Source organism: Pimephales promelas, chromosome 18, assembly GCF_988280905.1.
Source record: "Pimephales promelas chromosome 18, fPimPro1.hap1.1, whole genome shotgun sequence".
Classification (NCBI taxonomy): Eukaryota; Metazoa; Chordata; class Actinopteri; order Cypriniformes; family Leuciscidae; genus Pimephales; species Pimephales promelas.
The window spans coordinates 10,575,207-10,590,241 of NC_142786.1; the positions used below are offsets into that span (position 1 = coordinate 10,575,207).

General features: G+C 37.6%; 1 protein-coding gene, 1 long non-coding RNA gene and 1 pseudogene across 4 annotated transcripts; all 3 read right to left on the minus strand.

The window, feature by feature from the left end:
- Positions 1 to 4,854: 4,854 nt before the first annotated feature.
- hoxa1a (homeobox A1a) lies at positions 4,855 to 6,301 on the minus strand. The gene is made up of 2 exons (XM_039678985.2): positions 5,662 to 6,301; positions 4,855 to 5,480 (listed from the first exon to the last, which is right to left on the minus strand). The coding sequence occupies exons 1-2, from the start codon at positions 6,299 to 6,301 to the stop codon at positions 5,131 to 5,133; spliced, it is 990 nt and encodes a 329-aa protein (XP_039534919.2). The 3' UTR covers positions 4,855 to 5,130.
- A 2,629-nt stretch (positions 6,302 to 8,930) lies between these two features.
- On the minus strand, positions 8,931 to 11,636 carry LOC148970912 (uncharacterized). 2 transcript variants are annotated; one of them, XR_016147391.1, is made up of 5 exons: positions 11,349 to 11,636; positions 10,112 to 10,230; positions 9,852 to 10,007; positions 9,405 to 9,504; positions 8,931 to 9,221 (listed from the first exon to the last, which is right to left on the minus strand). It is a non-coding gene; the product is annotated as an uncharacterized LOC148970912 (long non-coding RNA). The 2 variants fall into 2 exon arrangements; XR_016147390.1 differs by lacking the exon at positions 11,349 to 11,636 and adding an exon at positions 10,539 to 10,857 and having other exon boundaries at positions 8,932 to 9,221.
- Positions 11,637 to 11,717: 81 nt separating this feature from the next.
- LOC120483769 (homeobox protein Hox-A2a-like) lies at positions 11,718 to 13,530 on the minus strand (annotated as a pseudogene). The gene is made up of 2 exons (XR_016147376.1): positions 13,009 to 13,530; positions 11,718 to 12,528 (listed from the first exon to the last, which is right to left on the minus strand). The product of XR_016147376.1 is annotated as a homeobox protein Hox-A2a-like (transcript).
- Between the last annotated feature and the right edge of the window lie 1,505 nt (positions 13,531 to 15,035).

The window sequence follows — 15,035 nt, forward strand, 5'->3', positions numbered from 1 at the left end:
TTAAAAAAGCATCAGACAAGTTTATTACTAAATGTATGATCGGGTTAAGCCTAATCCTTTCAGATAAGAAATATTCTAAAATGAATAGGCTATAGTTTGTGCGCATGAGTGCATTCCTTTTCCTCCTCGTATGCATGGTTGTGTTCTTATATGGATATGAACTAAGATGCTTTGTGTATTTAAGTTATTGTGGGTCTAGTCATTTCAATCAAGTAGTGGCACTCACATCAGTTAAGTTGTAGCAAGACGTTCTGGGAGGTGTTGACAGATCGCACAAAAAGAGCATGCTAAAACGTTCAGTCCATCTCCACGGTTACCCGATCTCCTGCACAGAGGAGAGGTGCCTCATTGGCTGCCAGGCTGGGGTCACTGTGAGGTTAAGACAGTGTGATGGATGGACTTCTCTCTTTCTGTCCTTTTTACTCTGTCTGCCTCTCTCTACCCCCCATTTCTTCCTCTTTTTCGATCTGATTCTCGCTTGAACACCCCTCTGTAATGTTCTTCGAACATCAGCTTTGCTCTCATCAATTTTAGGCTAAATTATAGGCTTCATGTATGACAACGAGAATATGTCTATGTCCATGTATATGTCTAATATATTCCGTGTGAGTTATCATTACACAATTTGTTTTACTGAAAGGACATGTTATAATCACAAAAACACTATCCTTAGACTATGGAAAAGTTAAGGTGTTAAATAACCTGAGACAGCATGTCTTGTCCATTGCTCTAACATGCAGTTTCCATTGTTAGCTGCAGGGATGGACATTTGGAGATGTTTTCGTATATGCTATTTAAATGTTTAAATAAGCATATAATACCCCCCCCCCCTTCAAATTATTTGAGAGATGTTTTATATATATTTTATTCCTATATAAGATGTAATTCTTTGTTGACATGGAAAGAGCAGAGACAAGATAAGTGAATATATTGCCATTGCAGTCCCAGTATTCCTTCATTTTTTGTTTAAATAAAATAACAGTAAGTGCATTTTTGCCATATGTGCATGTTTTGCTTAAAGGGATACTCCACCCAAAAATGAAAATTCATCATTTACTCACCCTCAAGTTTAGAAGAATGACTCTAACTTTGGCACCATTGACTTCCATAGTATTTTATTTTTCTACTATGGGAGTCAATGTTGACAAACAACTGTTTGGTTCCAATCGTTCTTCAAAATATCTTCCTTTGTGTTCAGCATAAGAAATAAACTCATACAGGTTTGAAACAACTTGAGGTTGAGTAAATGATGACAGAATTTTCATCTTTGGTTCGAGTATCCCTTTAAACATGCATTTTGTTAAGAGTGTCTCTGTGTGTGCATGCTTGATACTCTACTAGGTTAGCATTAGGTTGTTTTGCTTGCTGGATTATCTGACTCTTAAGGCTAATGTTGCTAAGAGTATGACTGATCAAAGTAAGACCTCAGGAAAATGAAAGGTTTTAGTTTTTATTCTTCAGTTTTGCCTTATTTAGACCTACTGTATGTGAAAACTAATTGATTTACTAATTTGGGCTCATACCTTTCCATATGTGACAACAATATTTAAGTTATATGTTCCATTTTTAAGAAAGAGGGAGAACAGATTGGAACTGAGTGAAATGTAACTTTTTTTAAACCAAATATGCTGACAAAAAACTATAGCACTTTTTGAGGTTTAGAGCATAGTTTTCGAAAGAATAAACACGTTTTAGAATTAGTCCAAATGATAAAATTAATTTATGTTAGACATTAGTTTTTAACATCAAACCAACAACAGTGTTAGATGACCTTGCTGCTTTTCCCCTTCTTGCACTCTCTGTATCTCTCATGTGCACAATCCAAAGTGACCAACAGGTGTTCCACCTTCAGCTACATACAAATACAGACAAAGAAAAAGACTGTATGGGGCAATGCGTGCAGTACATGTGTTGCAGTGTTGTTGTTATATTTATTCATAATTCAATGGTTAGTCACATAAAATCTTTTAATTTTCAGATAGAGAAGGTCAATTGGCAAATATTTAATTAAGAAAGGGATTGATAGATTTTATTTATTTATAGGTAGCATAGAATCATTGACTGCCATAAATGGAATTGCGTTAAGTAGGCTATACTGTAAACGTGCCATGACTTTTTTTTCGTATACATTTGAATACATTTTAAATATAAGTAAATTACGACCTCTTTCGCTTGATATAGATTATGGTATGATAGCACTCACTCAGTGTTAAGATCTCAAAAAATGTTAACTCTCAGTGACCCATAAGCTACAATTATATAAATATCCACGTGAAAGAATCAATTTTTACCGAAATATTTTTACATAGCCTTTTTTATTTATTATAATTTTTTTTTACAATTGCATTGTTTTTATATTATTATTATCATGGGATAATAAATAGAACTGAATTTTTTCTTGTTAGTTTTTTATAAGAACATGAATGAATAGGCTAATTTAACAGTTTAATTTAAAAGAGATCTTTAAATAACTAAATTAATATTCAATTAATACAAAACATAATAATATAACTAATATAAATAATAATAATAATAATAATAATAATAATAATAGTGTCTGATTTTAACATTTCAATGACATATTTCAGTAATCCTTTGTTATCAGTCTCCTTAAAAAGGCAACAATGTCAAAATAACCTTTAAATATCGCAAAATATGAAGATGTATATAGATGCATAAACGTTTCTTACTTTTTTGTAGCCCGTTTTTATTGACGTGCCTAAACGGAAAATAATATGATCGTATTTATGTTTTCACAGTCACGAGCCTTCCTTAAGTCTGGCGATTAGAGACGCGAAATGAAGACATTTAAATCTCAACTTGACTTTAAATTGACTTGGCTTTATTTCCTCAGATTTATGTTTCGGTTTCATATAGGTCTAATTGTAAAATGTTCATTTTTATTATTATTTTATCATTTGGTTATTTTTGTACCAAAATATTTTGGTTACTTTGTTAATACATTTTAACACAATGCAACCATGCATATTAAATGTTTTACTATTGGTAAATACATAAAAAATGGCAAAGAGGGTCATATTTTGCGTTATAATTCATCTCACTTCAATCACTTCAGCATAAACCAAATCGATAGCCTATTCAAAATATTTTCACCGCGTTCAAGGGTGTGCTCATATGTCAGAAAAAAAAAACACAGAAAAATCTTCCAAATCAAAAAGTTGAATGGAAAACTTTTCTCTCAGTTAATAAGTTTAAACAGAATTGTCTACTCACTTAGGAAATACATTAATACGAGTAGCCTATAGTTTTAAACAGAATAACGCATCTAGTCTAGAACTTTCGCAACCGGACAAGAAGAAATTTAGGCTCCACACTCACACGCAACCCTCATGTGCAGGTGGTTTTAAGGAAAAGGGGAATTCTCAATCAAGACCATTGTGTAGTGCGTACTGAAAATGTCGGACTGTCGCGCTTTCTGTACTCAAGGTGTGCCTACTTAACAATTTTTGGGGACAGATTTGTACCCAGAAGTGATCAAAACCTGACAAAATCTCCAAAAACTTCCATTTGGGACGTCTTCATTTGTAAATCTGGTTGTAAAACAATTAAATTAAAGTTTTTTTTAAATGTGAACATGCAGAAAGTTTTGTATGATGATTAGGTTTAGGGGTATGGTTAGTGTAAGGGGATGTGATATATAGGACACATGTATAAGGACGTGGGTATTACAACATAAATGGTTAATGGTGACATTTCCAGAGTCCCCGTAATTAAAATGGCTCAAAATAGCCTACCAAACAATGTTTTGTTAAAAAATGTAAAAATGCTGAACGTTTTCTGTGATGGGTCTAAGTTTAGGGGTATAGGTTGGTGTAGGGGTAAAATATACAGTTTGTATATTAAAAAAACATTAGGCTACTCATGCAATGTTCTTATAATCGCATCAACGTGTGAGGGAGAGAGAGAGAAAGGGGGGGGGGGGCAGATTTGTTGTTCAGAATTTTTGCTCTTTATATTCTTCTGTTAGCCTACTCGACACTCAAAAATAAAACAAAAATAATATGATATGAGGAAACACACGTCATCAACACGGACGGGGTCAGACCGACCAAGACCGACCCATTCTTGTCGATAGTTGAGATGATTTAATCGATGTTAATTTTTACCCCCTTGTCCTTCGTTTGCCTTCGATAAACTGACAGGTCAATCGGGTTGTCATCACGAATGACGGTGACAGTAGGCTGAGCATCTTCTTTCGTGGATAAACATGCTTACCATGTGCCAATATATTTTTGTCCCTGAGGAAGACACAACGCGCGGACGCATACATCAGTTACGGAGCCAGAGAGTGAGCTATTGGTAGATTATGCAAATCGATGACTCAAACATAACGGTCCAGCCAAAGAAAAAAAAAACCCTCAACAATGAACACATTATCTAAACTTTATATAGCCTAACTTGTAGATGGTCGGCTTTATTGTAAAGGTAGCCTAACACAATGTCAGTAATATTTTTGAAAGTTAAATGCGGCTGTGTGGGATATGACAGGCATTATTACAAGAGTAAAGGACCAGCGTTCAAAAGTTTATAGTTCACACATTTAATTCACCCGTATCTTGATCATGTTTCTAACGGAGACTTGCTTACATCTCCGACTGATAAAACTCAGTATGACCCACGACAACTTAAAATAATCGCGCACCATGTTCACACAACACATTCACAACATCAGGGTAACTTAACACTGCACAGTCCAGCAAAGTTGTCAGTATCTTCAAACAAGCATTTGCCGAGAGTTACAGTTGACCAATCTCTCTTAATAATACATTACTTAAATATATTGCACTAGGCTATTTCTTTTGGTTTTTGAGGTAGGCATTTTAACAAGTGGTGTGTAAATCCGACAAAAGACATGTGTAAAGGTGCAGCATTTGCTACTGTGCACGGAAATGCACAATCCACTTGTTCTATATAGGTGCTTGACAAGGTGCCCAATACTATTAACAGTCATTTCACAATAACACAAAGTAGCACGGAAATACACTGAATGGTCAAAACGGTTCAGGTCGAAACAAAATTGTGCAATGGTCTCTGTATGTCACATAATGATTCTGACATTGAAACAAGATTAACAGTTCTGCACTAACAGGTTGGCAGAACAAACGCCGTTTAATTCGAGGAGTAGGCATCAACGGGCGGAGTGGGAGAGGGCGTGGAAGGTGCGGAGAGCGACTTTTCGGATGCGTTCTCGGGTTTTTCGAGACCATCCTTCAGTTCGGACGGAGATTTAGGCAAAATACCTTCCTTTTCGCGTTTCTTTTGCTTCATGCGACGATTTTGGAACCAAATCTTCACCTGAGTCTCGTTCAATTGGAGAGCAGCCGCGATCTCCACACGCCTCGCGCGAGTCAAGTACTTATTGAAATGAAACTCCTTTTCAAGCTCTGTCAGCTGTTTTGTCGTAAAATTGGTGCGTGCCGTGTTTGGCTGCCCACCAAATCCATACTCCCCAGCTTTCCCTGGAGAGAGACGAAAAACAGATTTAAAAAAAATAAATAAATAAATAAATAAATAAATAAATAAATGCGCATGCATTTCATTTCAGTCTCTCATTTAAGTCATTTTCAATCGTAGCATACATTGTCAACAATATCAGTCAAAAAACAGACATTGACATTTAAAAGTTCTCCAGGCACTCACCTGTTTTTGGCGGGTTCCGTTTAACCTTCATCCAGTCAAATGTCTGCCCTGTGGACACGCCATCTGATAGAGGTGAACAACATGCATCGTGATGTGACACATGCAGTGGGGACAGCGGATTTGAGCAGCCCGCCACAAACGTCAGATTCGCCTGATCTGGGCTATTACCATATGTGGCTGAGGCGTACTGGAACTGGCCATGGAGGTGAACGTTTCCGCCACTGTAACCATGGCGATGGTGACGGTGCTGCACAACAGTGGAAGAAATATTTCCAGAGTAAACTAAAGGGCCGCACTGGGGAAAGCTCACAGATGAGTCCACATCCTGATTTAGGGCATAGTGACTGTATCCGGAGCAAAAACTTTGAGTCCCGTAACTTGGATGGGCGCTGTAGGTAATTGACAAAGTCCCGGGGGACTGATACGAGCCGGCTTGGTGTGGCTGAGGGTTAATCGCGTCTTGTGTTGATCTACTGGACATGAACCGTTCGTCCCCACTGCAGCTGTTTACCCTAACAGCACACGATGACTGGAATGTTGAAAGTCCGTGGTCGCCATGGAACGCTCTGACTGAGCACGAGCCTCCGCCACCTCCGTCTCCACCACCACTTATGGACGAGAAATCTAAGAATGTGCTCATTGTAGCATCTTCCTGTGCGTTTCTGCGCGTGGCTGCCACACTGACAGATATTTGGGCCCCGGGACTGATTAACGTCTCACCACTCACCCGGGGTTGTGCCGTGCCACCCTTCTGCCTCCTTCAATCAGTCGTGAATTGGGGGTGCCCGCGCGCTAGTGATATGAATGATCAGTGACAGTCACGTGGGCTGGGTCAGCCAGTGATCAGTTGCTCTGTCTCATCTTGATCTGAAGTGGCCTTGCACTGACAGGTTGTCGTTAAAGACCAGACTTATGTAAATGCCGACCTCTTGTCGATCAACATGACGTAGGCCAACCTTAACCCCCCTATTGAAAGGATGGATTCGCTGGCAGAGGAGCAAGTGTTTCACAGACAACGTCCAGGCAGCATCAACATACTGTCGTGGGGAAATATGTTGAAGAAATACGTAAGGTAAGATGAACCACATGAAAATGATGTAAAGGGAATGTCTTTGTTTCCGTATGGTTTATTCAGCCTGAGTAAATTGGGCTACTTTGTGAGGCTGTTAGGCTATACGCATCATCTTATGTCAAAAAGATAAAAACACTGAACTGATTACTAATTATTTCTGTTTACTATCTTTGCATTAGAATGTTTTCAGAATTTAATAAGAGTGAGCCTTTCTTAAAAAGTCTGTGCTAGCCAGTGTTATTACTGCTATAAGCGAATTATGTACGATTTATGTATTTATGTATGATTCTGTGATCTTTGGTGAAAATTATCTTTATTACTTGTTTTGTGATCAGTGGTCAAAAAGCGGTCAGTTATAATAAGCAAGAGAGAGTAGCCTATAGGCTATTTCAATCTCATAGCCAATGGAGCAGGGAGGCATGCGCCCCGTGTGGATGAACATGGGAAAAATTTCTTACAGATGTCTAATGTTTTTTAATACTCAAAATGGCGCTTTCAACAAGCCCCTGACGACCTAGTATTTCTCATCCACTCTTTTTAACACTCCTTTTAAAAGCATGGTTCTTTATAACAAGCCAGCCAGAGTATTAACATAGACAGTGCATTTAAGCAAAAATGTGATTTAAGTAAGCAAACAAACAAAAAACCTATAGGCTGCAGTCAATTCACATAAGACAACATTTTTCTGGAAGATGTTCAGGAACATAAAAATACTGCCTTTAATTATATTTTAAAAAATGTTTTTATTAAGGGTTTTTAATATAGGCTAATGGTTATAAACCATTTCTATCACACTATTTCAGTCAGGTTATGAGGACAATAAAAAAGCTTAAAAGAGACAAAGACAAACTGCATATGGCACGCACAATGAAATAGTTTATGAGAGGTTTGTGTAATCCTATGCCGGGTGTTAAAACGGCACTAAAAATGAATTATTAACCGTCCACGTGGGTTACTTCATGATCCAAAATCTTCTCAATGATAAACAGGGAGTGAAAACGCTTATTTGGGTAGACGTTTCACATGCAGTGATTGTCTTGGTGCTGTCAGCTTGCCTGAAAGACTTTGATTTATGAGCTCGTTGTGGAAAGAAACACCCTAGGCATTTCCCCGCGCGCCGCGGAGAAAAGAGTCAAAGACAAAGAGCGCACCATTGGCGAAGACGCCATACTTAAAATATAACATTTGAAAAGTTTACACCAGTATGTAATAATATCACATGTGGTGGGAATAATTATAGAGTTTATTGATGTGCATCGTTTAAGGGGAAAACAAAAAATAATATTTTACGTAGATTACATTCATTCAGAAGATTAAATAAATAATTAGGATTAGATTTATTAAATAAAACCGAAATTAAATAAATAAAAGTTTCCTAACGCTGATTCCATGGCCCCTAATTACATTGTTGCAGAATGTAAGTGAGAAAAAAGTAAAAATATAAAATCTGTGTGCATTTCATTTGTGTGACTTTTCTTCACAAATTATCTTTATTTTCTGCTCAGATCATTCAGACATGAGTCTGACCATTCATTTTAATTTAGTTCAAGTGTATTGATTATAACGTGTTTACGTTTCGTATACTTACAAATAGGCCTAGCCTATTTGCAACATGTGTGTGTGTGTGTGTGGTGTGTGTGTGTGTGTTTTATTTTAAAATAGAATACATACAAAGTGTGTTTATTCTTACAAAAATAAGCAACAGACAACAAAAATTCAAGGAATCTAAACTGCATTCTGTTATGAATTAGGCCTATCTTTAATACACTGAATACAGCGCCCGGGTCTTATCTTACCTTCGATATGTTATGATAATCACAGCCCGATCTCATGAAAGTTAGTGTCTACACTGTAAAAACTAATCTATAGAATTTACCCAAAAAATGTGAGGTAACAATTTGCATTGACTTTGGTGGGGTACATTTAATCCATATTAGTGAGTATAAACTATCTGAAGTAAAAAGCTATTAAATACTTGCATAAATTGGGTAACAATTACCTCCATTTATCAACAGCTACTTACTCATTAAAATTAGGTAAAAATTATCTATTCAAATCAAAGCTAATTACTTATTCAGAGAAGGTAAAATGTACCCCCCACAATAAAGACATTCACATGGTTCATCAGATCAATGTTTTTAATCCAAAAATTCATATGAAACACTCAAAATACAGTGCAGCACAATAACTTTACACAACATTTCAAGTAATGAACATGCTAACTCACTGGACTATCAAATGTTGTTTCAATAATGTTGGATAATAAAACATTGCTGTTTTAGGAGGAGGAGAGAGTAGAAAATGAAACTAGAAGCGAGGAGATCAGAGCAGTACTGGAAGAAGTCCAATCACATTTTGTTGTATCTAAACTCTGTGATTCCATTACTTGGTTTCCCTCGATCACAATAGACAAATCTGGATCCTCCTCAGCCATGACATTGTGCTTCACAATCACCTTCATGTTTTTGTCTGTGTAGTCCTCACATTCCTACATGTAAAAAACAAACAAAAAGCATGCACATTTTTATTTAATGTAAGATGCTGTTTCAATATATTTCAGTTTATCTAAAAGGAGAGCAGAGGGGGAGTGGAAGGCAAAAGGAGAAGGTGGATACAAGAAGAGAGGAGGATCCTTTGAGTTCATCAAAAATCTGTTATGAATATGACATACCTGGTAGTAATGGAAAAGATCTTCTTGATTTTCACCAAGGTAGTCTTGTCTTTAATGAGGCAGCAGACAACAGCATCTCATGTTTCTCAATGTTCTGTGTCTGTAGGGAGATACAATTTAGTGATGTTAGAATGTTAGCGAAGTGGGGAGTGATTTACATATACTAAGACCGAATTACGGCCCTGCAACAGACTGGCGACCTATCCAGAATGAACACTGCCCCTTCACCTGATAAATGCTGGGTTGGCTCAAAAATCTTGTGACCCGAACGGACAAAGCAGTAAAGAAAATAGATGGATAAGACCGAATTCACACATTGATGTTAAAAGGTTTAAGTTGGTAAGGAGCTCAACTTTGCGCACAACAAATCAATTGTTTACAAATTACTTTAGTTTTAATTCACTCATATCAATAATTACATATTTGTGAAAAAATAAAATTACATACGTCATTTAAAGTGTCCAGCAGAGGACACATCTTGCAACCAGCTACTTCTCCTTTGGCGCGCATTAGCCGCAAAAGACCTCGTGAGTACTCATCAAGCTTTCGTGTGAATGTCTCCTCCAAGGAATATGTTGTGATGCGTCTAAACTCCTCCTTGATCTAGGAAGTTAAATGACCAAAATTTACATTTTAAATTAAAGACCAGCTCTCATATTCACATGAATGTATACTAGTGGTAAGTAAAAATTACAAGAAATTCTCACCTGAGCTTCAGTGAATAATGCTGGCCACTTTAGAATAAACACACCCACAGAGGGGCTGAGGCTGACCACTTCAATTTCTTTGATCCGTTTTCACTTCTGTTGACACTGTAGGCTATCAACTGTAAATTAAAAAAAGAAACATTTCAGTAAACATCCTATTAAAAAAAAAAACATAAATCTAACAGCTATATATGGCAGGTGCATTCTGAGGGTTAGGTAGCATGTTAGCTTAGCACACATCAATACACTACAATTTATGAGATTATAAAACCATGTTTTTGCTCCAAAATTACTTTATAATGCATGTCGATTGCTTTAAATAACCTTCTGTGATCTGACTTGGCTTCGGATAAAAAAACCGGACATAAAATATTGTATTTTATAGTATTCTGGACTATCAAGATTATATCGATTAACATTAACTTACATTATAAATGTAATATATTATGAAGTTATCTGCATGGCTTGAAGAACACAAATAATGCGTCATATATCGTTGCAATCATGTTATCTGCAAGTATTCAGCGATCTTTGGAAACTTTGTTGTGGTTTCAGGTGTCACAGGTCATGTGGCTCTTCTTCGTGATATATTATGTAGTAGCGTTATAAATTATGTGCACACGACGCCCGCCGGCTGCCAGTGTGTATTGAAAACACACTACATCCGAGGAGTATCCAGCGCTATGATTACATCGGCCCATTTTGGTGTATTCAATAAATATAATTCCTCTAACGTTATACAGAAATCTGACAGAAACCGATGATAATCAATAAATATTTCTCAGAATCTGCATATTTTTGAGCTGAAAGCACTTGTTTGGTCGAGCTCTGTCATGACGACGACAGAGGTATTTATGAATGGGAGCGGATGAATGACGCACATAATTCATATTAAAAACGCCATCGACTGTTTTTTATTGCATACTCCTGAAATTAATTAATATGGTCACTATAAGTTTCTCAGAAACAGTGGTCAAATACTGAAACCTGAGTCTTATATATGTTTAATAATGTATAATTTGTCAAGGTAATCACATTAAATCTGATAGTAACTGATAGAAATCTGTGCCCAACGGCCGACCGTCGGCTTGATGTGTTCCGCCATGGTGACGCCATCGACAGATTCAAACTTTAATTTCAAGTAATGACATGTTAAACAAACGAAAGCCCAATAAAAGCGAAGTGTAATGTCTCATAATTAAAAATATATATATGCACTCCTATGTTAATAGCTTACCTTCACTTCTGCTGTTCGATGGCAGCCAGAGAGAGGATCCAGCGTCGCCCACACTCACTCAAAAAGAAACCGCGGGCCTACGCATGCGCAATTTAAAGCAAAAAACTCACGTTTTGGGGGTATATTTTACTCCATTTTTCTATGTGATGATTCTTACTGTTGATGAATGGGTAGCATATGTAGAATTTACCCATTACTTTAGGATTCGTTGGCTGCCTGCAATAATCATGTACATTTTATATGGTTTCCACAGATTATATTTACCACTCGACAAAATCACTTTTTTCAGTGTATGGCACGAATGTCATTTCTCGTGGCATTTATACGCCAAAAATAGATACGCATCTTCATGAGACTGTGTTGGATAATCATCACCCATCTTGGAAATAACAACAACAGCAACCACAATAACAACAAAAACTTTAAAAACTTCTGAATTATCCGTCCATTTGTCCACTGGTCCTCTTTGATTATCAGTAGTTTGCATTTTGTAAATCAAATGTGGTAAATTAATCCGTTAAAAAATAAAACCCCGTTGGTATATCATCTGGACTTTTTAGAGACTTATTGAAAAGTGTATGCGAAGCTGCATCAGACAAACGTGAGTCGGTCGAAAACATCTTGAAATCCATAACATGCGGGGAACCGCAGTTGTCCGGTCTGGCATATCGGTTGTCTGTTATTGTCCCCTTGCCCAGAGCAAGGCTGACTGGGAATAGCTTTCAGACTTCTTTCCATAAAGCTGTTAGAAAACATTTCAAAAGTTTGCATGTCGTTATATTACAGGGCTGCCCGGAGAGTGTTGACAGGTCGTTTTGAAAAGAGTTCGACTCGTGTTCTACACCCAGTCTACCATGAAGCAGGCCACAAAAAGAGGCGTCCTCGTCGCTCAGTTCACCACTATCATCAACGGCAGTCGTCTTGCTTTGCTCCCCATAGACGTCGGAAATATGGGTCTGGGGTTTATGTTTCATCCGTCGGTTCTGGAGCCACACTTTGACTTGACGTTCTGTAAGGTCGAGCAACGCGGCTATTTCCACGCGGCGAGGTCGGCAAAGGTATTTGCTGTAGTGGAACTCCTTCTCCAGCTCCAAAAGCTGTGTGTTTGTGTATGCTGTTCTCAGGCGGCGCGAACCTCCCTCTCCACTAGACAAGCCGCCCTCGGGCAGCTCGGGTAAGCCTGGAAAAAATTGTCAAAAAATGAACACACGAATTGTTTTGTTACATAGTCAAAAATATATACAATAACAAACAAAAAATAACGTAAGAATACCTAGTATTTGTCTATCGTAATGTTAATGTAATGTTACCTGTAAAATGCGAAAAAGCTTATAAACTAAAAGGTATTGTGAAAAACAGTGTAGACCGCAAACAGCATCGCCACTGTGTGCGTACCGACCAGCATCTTCTAATGAATGCCTGAGCGTCCCTTGCGCAACAACAGTTATCTATCATTCTTCGTTAGACGTCAGACATCAGAAAGACCTCACTGATTCGAATTAAACTATAGATAGTCAAACATTTTATATAATTTTCACATAGACTGTAGATAAACATCGAGAGGATAGTGCAAAGAAGGATGTGACGATGATATGACTCATTTTTCTCTTAGACCTTAAATGATCTTAGTTTTCTTTTCGGTTAGTTTTCCTAAACTCACCTTTTGGAGAGAAGCAAATGACTCCTAGTCAACGAGGAGTAGTCAAATGGTCTTATTTTCGCTCATCCACGGGTATTCCGGGGTCAGATAATTAGCGTACAGTGGGCTTCCCCCATCTATACTGTGCCGGGGCCCTATATGGCTTGGCTGACTCCTGAGGCATAATCTTGGGGTGGTGTGCTCGAAAGGAGGTAAGATAAGAGGGTATAGGTTCGTGAGCGCTGAGCTTTTGACTGATGACTTTGAAATGAGTCGTCAACAGGGGGGGAAGATAGGCACTCTGCTAGCGATGGCTGACTGTTGATGAAACCTGTCTCGCACTCAAACTCGTAATTCATTGTAAAACTGTTGTCTCTTGCCCCAAGAGCGCAGGTAGGGAAAGTTTGGCTTCGCTGAAGTCTATTTTTCGCTCTCAACTGAATTATGCCGGCTATTTGAAGAAAACAACAACATAAAAAAACTATTTATTTCAACATACGTAGCCTCACTATTCATGTGTGGACCGCTCACTAGGCCTATCGACAATTTTGAATTCTAAAAGAGACTGGAAAATCTGAAAAGTCATGTCACATGATTACCTCTACCCAATGGCAATTTGGGGTTTATTTAAAAGGATCCAGCTTGAGACTTCGATCCGAAAAACTTCTTCCAGCAACTCATCTCTCAAGGAGGAGGTCACTGAAATGTGCATCGTTGTCATGGTGAAGGCAATGGCCCTGAAGCTTCCTAGTCAGACTCAAACCTGGTCGCCGGTGCATCTAGAGTCTCCCATCTCCCTTCGTGCATTCTGTCTGTATTCGTATCACAAATAAAGTAGCCTGAGTGGATCAGTCTTGCTCAAATACATTAGCCAAATAAGTTATTGCTATCGCCTGCTATAGGCTACTGACAGAGAAGTTTTTTAATCTCACGTGACCTGAAAATACTTAGCCTACCATTAAGACTGCATATAAATGCATTGGTATCACAAATGGCCCTCCCCCATCCAAATTAACGTAACGTTCCGCCTATCGATTCTTAGGATACACTGGCTTGACAAAAACGTACAGCTTTATATGTAACAGAACATTCTGTAAGATGATCGCACTGAAATATATGGTAGAATACATCATAAATATTTATAATATACCATGCAATATAAAATACAAATTAAAAGTCTGTATATTTAATTATGCTCTCTATGATGGAGACGTCGTTCTCAGTAAGTAAAACGCTTCCTGATACCATATATTTCAACCCGATCTCACGACCAAGTCGTACAAATTCGACGAATGATTAAAAAGTGGCTAATTCGTAACAATTCATACGACCTCACTCGTACGAATTAATACGATTTTGCTAAATCGTACATATTTTACGAATTGGCCAATTCGTATGAATTCGTACGAATGACCTACCCCTTACCCCGCCCCTAAACTTAACCATCACGTGGGTTTAGACAAATCGTACGAATTAGTACGAGTGAGGTCGTACGAATTAGTACGAATTAGCCACTTTTTAATCATGCGTCGAATTCGTACGAATTGGTCGTGAGATAGTGTTGCATATTTTCATATATAGAAGATTTTTTTTTTGTGCAGTGTGGATTAGAGTAAATAGACTCCTACTAAAAACGTATTATCACATACAAACTCCTGCTCTGCTCTAGCTCAATCTACTAACCTTACATTATCTACTTTGATTATTGTTGGCTTTCTGTAAAGCAAAAGTTTGAATTATTTAATATTATTTACATTTTTTGTGCTGAATACAACCTATATGCATATTATGTTTAAACTTTAGAAAATTAGTACTTAGTCGTTTGTTTTAGTGCCTAGCCTATTCTAAACAATGAGAAGCCTGCACGCGATCAATCTTACTTGCCAAAGGGTATGACAGTCTCATAACACCAAAACACATTTAAATCTTCTAACTCTTCGCGAATCAAATCCTGGTAGGCTCCAAATCCACGAGAGGCTCCATGACAAAGTTTTGCCTCTATCTCTCTCATATAGACTTAAAAGTCCATCCACTTTCGAGGAACAGTA